Source organism: Maylandia zebra, linkage group LG6 (genome assembly GCF_041146795.1).
Source record: "Maylandia zebra isolate NMK-2024a linkage group LG6, Mzebra_GT3a, whole genome shotgun sequence".
Lineage (NCBI taxonomy): Eukaryota > Metazoa > Chordata > Actinopteri > Cichliformes > Cichlidae > Maylandia > Maylandia zebra.
The window spans coordinates 24,732,370-24,743,539 of record NC_135172.1 but is presented as its reverse complement, the minus strand read 5'-3'; the positions used below and the strand labels follow the sequence as shown (position 1 = coordinate 24,743,539).

General features: G+C 40.9%; 1 protein-coding gene across 2 annotated transcripts; it reads right to left on the bottom strand.

Annotated features, from left to right (window-relative positions):
• Window positions 1-4,337: 4,337 nt before the first annotated feature.
• ankrd49 (ankyrin repeat domain 49) lies at window positions 4,338-11,170 on the bottom strand. 2 transcript variants are annotated; one of them, XM_014409047.2, is made up of 3 exons: window positions 10,996-11,170; window positions 8,248-8,469; window positions 4,338-4,919 (listed from the first exon to the last, which is right to left on the bottom strand). In XM_014409047.2, exons 2-3 carry the CDS (start codon window positions 8,458-8,460, stop codon window positions 4,443-4,445), a joined length of 690 nt encoding a protein of 229 aa, XP_014264533.1. In that variant the 5' UTR covers window positions 8,461-8,469; window positions 10,996-11,170; the 3' UTR covers window positions 4,338-4,442. The 2 variants fall into 2 exon arrangements, with proteins under 2 accessions (XP_014264533.1, XP_004564408.1); XM_004564351.2 differs by having other exon boundaries at window positions 8,248-8,466.

Sequence of the window (11,170 nt, the reverse complement as noted above, 5' to 3'; positions counted from 1 at the left end):
GTTGCATTGTGATCTCCTATATAAGTTAATTGGTATTAATTAACTTGCCTATTAGTGACCTAGTTACGACTTGGTAGACCAGTGCTATACTGGTCATGGAGACTAACAAGGGCTGCTCAAAGAACTGGAATAAGACATACGGCTTCAAAGTTTTGGTACATTGTGTTGCATGGAATATCTGTAAAAATAACGATATTGTAATTTCACTGTATAATAAAAATTAGAATTCTATTAATGTTTTTATCATGCTGTTATGTGATACTATGGATAGCTGCTGCCATAAAATTGAGCTCTTTACAACAAACGCTCTCAGTCGCCGTTGCCATTGGCAGGCAGCAGCCCCATAGACACCAGTAGTTTTCCCTCACTCTCGCGTCCTCGTGTGACAGATTGTTTTCATCTTCATCTAAACTAAGTACTGGTTGACTATTTTCATCCTCTCTCTCGGTTTGTTCTGGTTCAAACTGTGATGCGGTGCAACCGTATGATGACACTACCCAGAGTGTATTGAGAAGTAAATAACAATGGCGGCCTACTTGTAAATCGGTTATATATACAGGGAGTGCAGAATTATTAGGCAAATGAGTATTTTGTCCACATCATCCTCTTCATGCATGTTGTCTTACTCCAAGCTGTATAGGCTCGAAAGCCTACTACCAATTAAGCATATTAGGTGATGTGCATCTCTGTAATGAGAAGGGGTGTGGTCTAATGACATCAACACCCTATATCAGGTGTGCATAATTATTAGGCAACGCCCTTTCCTTTGGCAAAATGGGTCAAAAGAAGGACTTGACAGGCTCAGAAAAGTCAAAAATAGTGAGATATCTTGCAGAGGGATGCAGCAGTCTCAAAATTGCAAAGCTTCTGAAGCGTGATCATCAAACAATCAAGCGTTTCATTCAAAATAGTCAACAGGGTCGCAAGAAGCGTGTGGAAAAACCAAGGCGCAAAATAACTGCCCATGAACTGAGAAAAGTCAAGCGTGCAGCTGCCAAGATGCCACTTGCCACCAGTTTGGCCATATTTCAGAGCTGCAACATCACTGGAGTGCCCAAAAGCACAAGGTGTGCAATACTCAGAGACATGGCCAAGGTAAGAAAGGCTGAAAGACGACCACCACTGAACAAGACACACAAGCTGAAACGTCAAGACTGGGCCAAGAAATATCTCAAGACTGGTTTTTCTAAGGTTTTATGGACTGATGAAATGAGAGTGAGTCTTGATGGGCCAGATGGATGGGCCCGTGGCTGGATTGGTAAAGGGCAGAGAGCTCCAGTCCGACTCAGACACCAGCAAGGTGGAGGTGGAGTACTGGTTTGGGCTGGTATCATCAAAGATGAGCTTGTGGGGCCTTTTCGGGTTGAGGATGGAGTCAAGCTCAACTCCCAGTCCTACTGCCAGTTTCTGGAAGACACCTTCTTCAAGCAGTGGTACAGGAAGAAGTCTGCATCCTTCAAGAAAAACATGATTTTCATGCAGGACAATGCTCCATCACACGCGTCCAAGTACTCCACAGCGTGGCTGGCAAGAAAGGGTATAAAAGAAGAAAAACTAATGACATGGCCACCTTGTTCACCTGATCTGAACCCCATTGAGAACCTGTGGTCCATCATCAAATGTGAGATTTACAAGGAGGGAAAACAGTACACCTCTCTGAACAGTGTCTGGGAGGCTGTGGTTGCTGCTGCACGCAATGTTGATGGTGAACAGATCAAAACACTGACAGAATCCATGGATGGCAGGCTTTTGAGTGTCCTTGCAAAGAAAGGTGGCTATATTGGTCGCTGATTTGTTTTTGTTTTGTTTTTGAATGTCAGAAATGTATATTTGTGAATGTGGAGATGTTATATTGGTTTCACTGGTAAAAATAAATAATTGAAATGGGTATATATTTGTTTTTTGTTAAGTTGCCTAATAATTATGCACAGTAATAGTCACCTGCACACACAGATATCCCCCTAAAATAGCTAAAACTAAAAACTACTTCCAAAAACATTCAGCTTTGATATTAATGAGTTTTTTGGGTTCATTGAGAACATGGTTGTTGTTCAATAATAAAATTATTCCTCAAAAATACAACTTGCCTAATAATTCTGCACTCCCTGTAAAATGTGCTTAAAAGGAAAACATTTGGCGTATTTTAATTCCACATATATATTATTGAAAGCACATACATATTTTAACACAAACATGTCTTAATAGCCGGGGTTCCTTTTAATGGTCATTGCCTGAGAAAAAGCATGCAGAGAAGATCTGTAAAACCTTGTCACACAAAGTAAGAAGCTATTATTAAAAACTTTAATATTTAGCAGTAACTGAAAAGAAAAATATTCTAGTTGCGATCTATGTTGCACACAGCATGTTTAAACTACTTTAACTGTTGATGCCAGAGGTCAGAGCATAACCAGACTGCTTTGAGCTGACAGGGAGGCCAGCAGTAAATCAAATATTAACTCAATGGGAACTCAAAAATTAAACCTCACTTTAACTAGACAGCACCAAATCACAATAACAGTCGCTCAGTTTTATCTGTGTCACGGCCCATGGCTCGGCATCCAGGGAGCCGTGGGAGGCTACGGTGGCCACACCCTCGGGCTGGGCCGCCTCCAAACCACCTACGTCTCATCTGAGGCAATCACCGGAGGACTACTTCAGCCAGCTCTGACAGCTTCTCTTCGCCAGTCCGTAAGTCTCCTCCCAGTGTGACCAGCTTTCGGCGTGGAAGCTTGTGGCCTCCCTCCCTCCCTAGGATTCCCTTCACGGGCACCTCTCCCCTCCAAGCTCCACGGTCCTGCTCTACCTGTAAGCCTCGGCAACTTATGAAGTCTAGCTGTTCATTTCTTGACAACCTGCGTGCTGTTAACTGTGTCTCCCCTTTCTGTTGCAGTTTCCCCACGGTCCCGATTACGGTGCTCCTGGGCTCCACGCTCCTCGTTTCCCCCCGTGGTATGAGCCTTAGTTTTTCGTTTCCTTAGCGTTGTTAAAAGATTCTTCAGTTCAATAAAAACTTGTACATAGTTCTGAGCTGCGGTGTGCTGAGTCTGCTTTGGGGTCCTGTTACCTGAACACTCCGTGTTCTGTGACAATCTGGATTTACAAGCTGGAAATTAGAGGTCATCCAGGTCTTTATGTCTTTAAGATGTTCCTGCAGTTTAACTAATTGGTGTGTGCTACCTGACTTCCGACTTCATAGATAAACCTGGGTATCATCTGCAAACCAATAAAAATGCATGCTAATGATATTGCCTAAGGCAGGGGTCCCCAATGCCAGTCCCTGCAGGTTTTAGATCTCACCCTGAGTCAACACACCTGAATCACATGATCAGTTCATTACCAGGCCTCTGGAGAACTGCAAGACATGTTGAGAAGGTAATTTATCCATTTAAATCAGCTGTGATGGATCAAGGCCACATCTAAAACCTGCAGGGACACCGGCCCTCGTGGACTGGGATTGGGGACCCCTGGCCTAAGGGATCCATATATAATGTCAGCAGAATCCTAGAACCCTGTGGACTTCCCATTTACATTAACACATTGGGGTTTATTAGATATGATTCAAATCACAGCAGTGCAGTATCTATGGCATGCTCTAATTTCTATAATAAAATATTCTCAACAGTATCAAACACTGCACTGAGGTTTAGCCATACAAGCACAGACATAAATCCACTGTCAGAGGCCAAAAGAAGATCAGTATGAATATTCACTAATAAGCATAAGTTACAACCAAGTTATGCAGAAAAGCATCTCTTAAAACATGTCAAACCTTAAAGCAGATGGGCTATAGCAGCAGAAGACCAACCTGGATGCCATCTCTGTCAGCTAAGAACAGGAAATTGAGGCTACACAACAAGTTCACTATAACTGGACCATAGAAAATAAAAAAACATTGCCTGATCTGATAAGTCTCATCCATCCTACCTTTAATCAGTGTTTCAGGCTAGTAGTGGTGTTGTAATGGTGTGGGTTATATTTACTTGGCACATTTTGGGCACCATAGTACCAAGTGATCATCGTTTGAGTACCAGAGCCTACTCGAGCAACAAATAAAGTGGCTAATGAGTGTAAAAGTTAGGCCCTACACAAATCCAAAGAAAACCTTTCAAGGTTGAAAAAGACTTTTAGTTAACAGGTAGATACAATGGTTTGAATTTCTAATATCTAAATGTCACTGAACAATTGGCACTCAGAAACACAGCTTGAATCTTATCACAGCATCTTTTCAGCTCCTCAGAAATCCTGCAATTTCAGGTTTAAAGAGACCTTTTTTTAACCTGTGGTCTATTGCAGAATAAAAGAGAAGAAACTTTCAGTCTAATTGTAAAGAAGATGAATTGGAGATTTGACATTCACGTTTATTATGTTGCTTCAAAAGGAAACCTGACCATGAGCAAGACATCAATACTAATGTGAAAGCCTGTGTGGGCCTGTGCTTTTGTTCATGAGATGGGCACCACATTCACATAGTCTTCCACCATCTCAAACATAAAGTGATGGGGCCCACTACGTCGAGCCACCTCTCCGGCAGTCTCCCCGCTGCTGCTGCGGAGCCCCGGCTTCAGATGGCGCTGAGAGAGCAGCAGCTCTAAGGTGTGTCTGGAGTCTGTTTTTGAGAAGCTTGTGTATGAAGCAGCGAGATGTAATGGTGTGAGTCCACCGTTGGTCTGGGCGTTCAGTTCCGCTCCGTGCTGCAGGAGACAACTCGCCACAGAAACGCGGCTCCAGCGGCAAGCGCTGTGAAGGGGAGTCCAGCCGTCGATGGTGCGGGGGTTGACCTTAGAGCCGCCGGCAAGCAGAGCACAGACGACTTCGATGTGACCGCTGTATGCTGCACGGTGCAGGGGAGTGTAACCATCTTCATCACAGCAGTGCACCAGCGAAGGATCAGCAGCTAACAAACTGTGGACTGTGGCAAGCTGAAAGAAAACCACATAAAGTGATTGTAAGAAAACCTTTCATTTGAGCTGCTCTTTCTCAAATAAAACTTCATTTCTGCAACATTGATCACAAGGTCGGCTCCATTTGTGCTTCATGCAAACTTTAAATAGTCACATAAGCACCTTCGTTTATTTTTTACTTTGCGGTAAAGGCACCAAAAGCTGTCAAAGGACCTGATGCAGCAGTTTGATTTTCAGACTTTCTGATACCTCTTCAGCAAAGCTTCGGTTTAACCAACAAACTGATACCAATAACGTAGGCTAACAAAGAAAAAAGGTCAAAAGGAACACTCTGCAAACACTTGTCAACTAGTCTCTGAGCAGTGGAGAAACTTTAATATAAACTGGAAACATAGACTGTTCAGCTTCAAAGTAAAGGTTACCCATATGGAAAAGATATATATAAATCTTATAAAGTTTGTATCTGTCTTGTGTGAAACTTGTATGAAAAGCATATAAGATTATGATTTAAAGACAGTAATGTCAGACTGAAAATCACCCTGCAGGAGGAAGAACTGCTGTTTAAATTATATTCACACATGCACTGTAGCCCCGGATCAGGCGTCAAAAGATCTTCTCCCTGCCAGCTTCCTTGTACAAAGTCAGTGCAAGGTCAAACTGAGAACACAGAAGGCAAAAGCTCTGGGAATTTACAGCAAATGAGTGGGTGCTGCGCATCCTGCCTCCTACATGCTCTACCCAGCTTCTTAGCTCCAAAGTTAAGCTGACTTGTTCCAGAGGTGAGAACAATGAGAACACATCTGATGAAAATCTCCTGCTGTGGGCTACATGTACAAAAAGGAAACTCTGGACAGCTCCATGAAATTATTCTCCTGACATTATCAGGACTTACTGTCTGGAAACTGCTCAGCTGAATTCTTCTACTCACTTAATCAAGACAAAAATCAAGAAAATTTGTCATGACTCCAAATAACTTTGAATTATTTGGGAATTTATTCCACGCACGAATCTTTTTCAATTATGGTGTGTTGAGGGAAACTGCTGGATGTGACAGTGTTATAATGCAAATAATGAACTTTGATTAAATTAGGCTGACGCAAGTTTAATTATCTGCAAGTGTATATTGTTTTTCATTCAGCTTTTGTGCTTTGTCTTTTTCGGGAGTTCAGGCTGTATTAAATGCAGCTGTGTTTCTGTGCTGCTTCCTGCCTCATGGTGTAGAAAGTCATGAGATTTTTTATTCCTCGGTGGAACTTCTGCAATTCTTGACATTTAATATTGAATTTACCACAAGTCTCAGACAGCAGGTTACTCATACAGCTATACTGGTGCATTAGTATATAGTTCTATCATTTTTAATCTAGACGGTCACTTTGTAAACTCTGTGTTTTGTTTTTATTTTTTATATAACTGGGAAAAAGGTATTGATGCCTTCTGAGTATTAAAATTTGAAATTCAAATATAATCACTGCTGCCTGTGAAATATTTACAACTAATTCACGAGTTCCCATTTGTGGTTAGAGAGCCATGTGTAATTTTAACTAGAAGAAATAATCATTAAAAAAAAAAAATCAACATTCAAGACTATTTATTTACACTATTTAACCTTCTCAAGTGGAAACAACTTAAAGGATACCACAAACCATCCTGTGTGTGGTCAACGTCTCCGTGGGATTAGAACAAAAATCTGCCAAAATAAAGGATGCATATGATGAAACTGTGCTTTTATCTTTGTATTTATCCTTAAAGGTGAAGTGTAAAAATAAAGTGAATATACGAAGCTGATTAGTTTTGCCATTGCTCTACCCTCACACTTGGATGATGTCCAGCTTCAGCCAGTAGGAATTTTATGCAGTTACGATTAGTTGCTGCTTAGATCTCGCAGCAGGCCAGAGATCTGTCGGGGGAAAATATTTGTTTGACAAACATTTGACTTTAATGGAGTGACTTTAATTTGTGTCCCTAAATGCTGTAATTACTATTTATTCAGCTCTGCTTCTATCCTGAGATGAAGACTCAAAGGTCATGACTGGTTTGAAATTCATAAAGCATCAGCTTGTGTTGTGATTTTTTCCCCAGTGTGTGCCCCCAGGACTTTAATTCAAACTTGAATAAATAGTGTCTAGTAATTGACCAAGAGGGATGCTTGGCTGAGAAATTGCAGTAAATAGACGTGGCAGTCAGTGTATCCTGAACTAAAATTTAGGGGAGACATCAGCAACAGCAAAGACCGGCGGCTCTATACCTTCAGTTTTCATTTCCCAGTGACCTTTAAAATAAAAAAGCTCATGCTTTAAAATAACATAGGTTTCCAGAGGAGTAGTTTTACTGTCAACAAATAGTCAGCAGCAGATGCTACATTGGATAACTCAGTATCTTACAAAGAAAACCAGCGACAAAGAAGGAAAAAGAACAGACTGATCCGCTCGCAGCTGCTGACTGCAAAGAGGAAGATGATGGGGAAGAGGGCAGGAGTGTGTGAGGGGGAAGCAAAGTGCTGCTTTTAAGATGACAGCAAAATGTATTTTTGTGGTATTATGTTGAGACCACTGAAAGCTGCTGTCGCCATTTTCACGACAGGAAAAAGTCATTTGCAGAAGCTGTACTGCGACAGCCGTTTAATCTCGGTACAATAATAGTGTTAACTCGTTTCCTGGTCACTTCTGAGACTGCAGCGTATTTAGGTGAACTTTGTATAAGTTTGGTATCTTTAGTTAAGTAAAGGTCATCTACAGAGAGTTGGGATCAAAACGGGTAAAATTCATCTTAAACTACCAAAAAAAAAACCTACAGTAGTTGACAAAAGTGAGCTAAACTGCAGCAGCACAAGATGTTCATGTTGATAGATGGTTAAAAAAAACTGGATGCCCAAAGGATGAAAATCAAACCATGTTTCAGTTTAAAGACCTGAATGACTGATGATACCGTTTGTGCTGCAACAGATGGAAGAAAAACTCAAAGTTTAACTATTCAGGCTACAATATAAACGAGGATATTATCTCCTTCCTTTGGGTTCTACTGTAGTTCACGTGAAGAAGGAAGGAAATGAGAAGCAAAACAACTAAACTTTTCTTTTCTTTTTTTTTTTTTTAAACGCTGCAAAAACGAAGATGAAGCCAGAAGGGAATTGGTACCAGTTGGCACCAGGAAAAACTGGCACTTTGTTTCAATAGATTCACACTTCAAATTAGATAGCCTGTCAGCAGTGACAGTAGCTCACTGTAAAACAAGGATGGAAAAGATTTTTCCCCATACATAATATCATTTTCACAAATTTCCTTGAAATAATAATATTATTTTAAAGCTCTACCGCTCACCCCTAATCTGAAAACAAAACTGGACTTACGCGATTGTTTTCTGCCGCCCACAGAATGAGCTCGTTGGGTTCATCTTTGAGAGCTTCCTCCTTTTCCAGATACCACTCCTCACTGTGCTCCCTCTCCTCTGGCTCTTCTTCATCGTCCTTGCTTCCGGTCCACACGCTGCCAGACCCTCGGGGGATCAGGTGTCCGTGTGTGTCGAGAAGCTCGAGCTGGTTAAAATCTTCTGGAAACTCCATCAGTCGCTGCTTTGGACAGAGAAGACACGTCAGAGTTATTAGTTTGTTCCTCGTGTTAAGGTTGAAGTAGACACAAACACCAGTGAGCCACCCAAAGAACCAATTAATTTCTACCTAGTGTTTGTGTAAGATATGATCTACCAGATCTTTAAAATGTAAGTGTGCAACGACCTAAAGCCTTGTGGCTCATTTATTTCCCCCAGTTCTTTATAGACCGCATTGGATAAAAAATGTCCAGCATCATTAGGATTACAGAAACATATCCAGCTGCCGGGCTCGGGCTACCTCACTGCTGACAAACAGTCATTATAGAAGAATCTGGCATGCACAGATGGTTTCATAATTATTTTTGGTCTGTTGCTTCTTAAATTTGATATTCGCACCTTTAAGAGTAGACAAACAATAAGCCATCACATCTGTTGTTCCCGTCAGATTCTTTCTTAGCTGCGGCACTGACACAATGAGGGAATTAATGAGTAGAAAAATAATTAAAACCTATTTTGGTAACTGGAAAATGTCAAATATAGACCTTTCAAGTTTCTCAAATGTGAGCTGTCATTCCATTATTCCTAGTTTGCAATATCAGAATGGTTAATTGACTGGCAGACTTTACAACAGAAACCATTTTATCGTCATTTTTGTTATGATCAGACATTCTCGCATCAGGTTTTTAGCTATTTTTTTTTCCTTTCTCCCTTTTATGTCAGTCTAAATTAAATCTCTCGGGTAGGACAAAGCTGACTACTCTCAGTGGCTAAAAAATAATTAACTGAAAAATTACTGAAAGGGAAGTGATGAAAATTATAATTGTATCAAAGTAAAAACAATGTTTAATTTTACATGGTGTGAATCGAAAAACTTTAAGTGATTGCTGCTTATTAAAATAGGGTTAGGACAATAAATCGGATGAGTTTGGGTGACTCAGGATGTTAGAGCACAACCCTGGTTTGACAGTGCAACTGTTGTGGGTGGACTCTCAGTGCAGAATACTGTAAATGTCAGAACAAAAACAAACATGCTCCTGTTCAGGGGGCTTATCTTCAGGCTTTGATGTTGGGAACTTCTGTTTGGTCACCCGGTTGTCGCGTGAGGCTCCGCTCTCATCATTAGTGACACTCAGGATTGAGGAGAGTGAAAGGGATTTCCAGAAAACTGCACTGGAAACGGTCCAGAGGTGCAGAGAAAGGTGACTTTAAGAGGCATCAGGTGTGGTTTTTTTGACTAGGTCACTCCAAACATTTTTGTTTTGGAGCCGTTAAGAAGTGGACTGCAAATCTTTTTCCTGCTGCAGGACTCAAATGTGTTCAAGCTTCAGGGCATGAATGTCAGACATTCTCCTTCAGAATTTTCTGGTAGAAAGCAGAATTCATGGTTGCATCAGTTACGACAAGTCATCCTGATCCTGAAGCCGCAAAGCAGCCCCAGACCATTACACTACCACCACCATGCTTGACTGTTGCTACAATGCTCTTTTTATGAAACCTTTGACTCAGTCCATGGAATATTTTCCCAAAAGTCTAAGGCATCATCAAGATGTTTTTGGGCGAATGTGAGACAAGTCGTCGTGTTCCTTTTGGTCAGCAGTGGTTTTTGCCTGTTTGTTGTTTTGCAACCTCCTGGATAAGTCGTTGATGTGTTCTTGGAGGAATTTTGGTAAGCTGGCCACTCCTGGAAAAGTTCAGTGGTGAAGCTGGTCATTTCTAGACAGTGCCTCTCACAGCAGTTTGCTGGAGTCCAAAACCTTGGAAATATCTGTGTAATAATTTCCAGACTGATAGATGAGAAATTGTTTCTCAGGAGTTCTCGACTTTCTTTAGATTGTGGCATGATGTGTTGCTTTTAGAGATCTTTAAATCTACTTCACTTTGAAAAACAGGTTCTATTTACATATTTCATAATTGAAGAGGTCCAACAGTAACCAGGTCTTTGCATGGTTAGCTTTCCAAAAAAATGTGATTAATGGCTTTGAATTTGTGACTTAACAAGGTGGGGAATTACATTTTGACAGTGGCCGGTGCGGTTTTTATAACTTTTGCCCTTAATAAATGAAATCACCACTTACATACTGCATTTTGTATTTACTCGGGTTACCTTTGTATAGTGTTAAAATTTGCTCATCGTTTCACTTGACTGTAAATGCTAAAGAAAAAAAGCCTTGTTAACCTGACTCATGTGCATTAAAAATTTATTATCTTCATCAATGCTTCTTCAGCATTAAGTCTTTATTCATGCTCAAATGTAAAGCAAAAATAATGTAGGGTTTAGAACTGGAGCTGTAATGCAACTCAATGAAAATAAAACATCTTTAAGGGGTCCTAAATGACCTGACAACGACCCTATTCCTTGAGAAATGTTCACTTAAAAATGAACATGACAACTTTATTAGGAGACCTCCAAAGGTTGATTCTGTTCATCTGGACGGAGCGTTTTCAGTGGGAGAAACGTTTCGTCACTCATCCAAGTGACTATGAGTGAAACAAAGGCGTTAGATTAATTTTACAAGCAGTTCACGACATTTAATTCACACTTACACACCTGAAACTGTTCCGCCAGATGCCGTTGTTGACATTCCGCACCGTGACGTATGGTGGCCGTGTTTTGACGTCCACTATCTGTGAAGCACCGCTCACAGACACGAGTGTAACTGCTCTAACTGCTAGCATAGAAAAGCAAAGCGAAGTACGTTTCGCCTCGTCCACACAAAAACACG

Excerpts from the sequence above, each read along its gene's own strand:
- ankrd49 (XM_014409047.2), bottom strand. The coding sequence starts at position 8,460 with ATGGAGTTTCCAGAAGATTTTAACCAGCTCGAGCTTCTCGACACACAC. Across the intron at positions 4,920-8,247 it reads GGGCGGCAGAAAACAATCGC|CTTGCCACAGTCCACAGTTT; the intron begins GTAAGTCCAGTT and ends GTTTTCTTTCAG.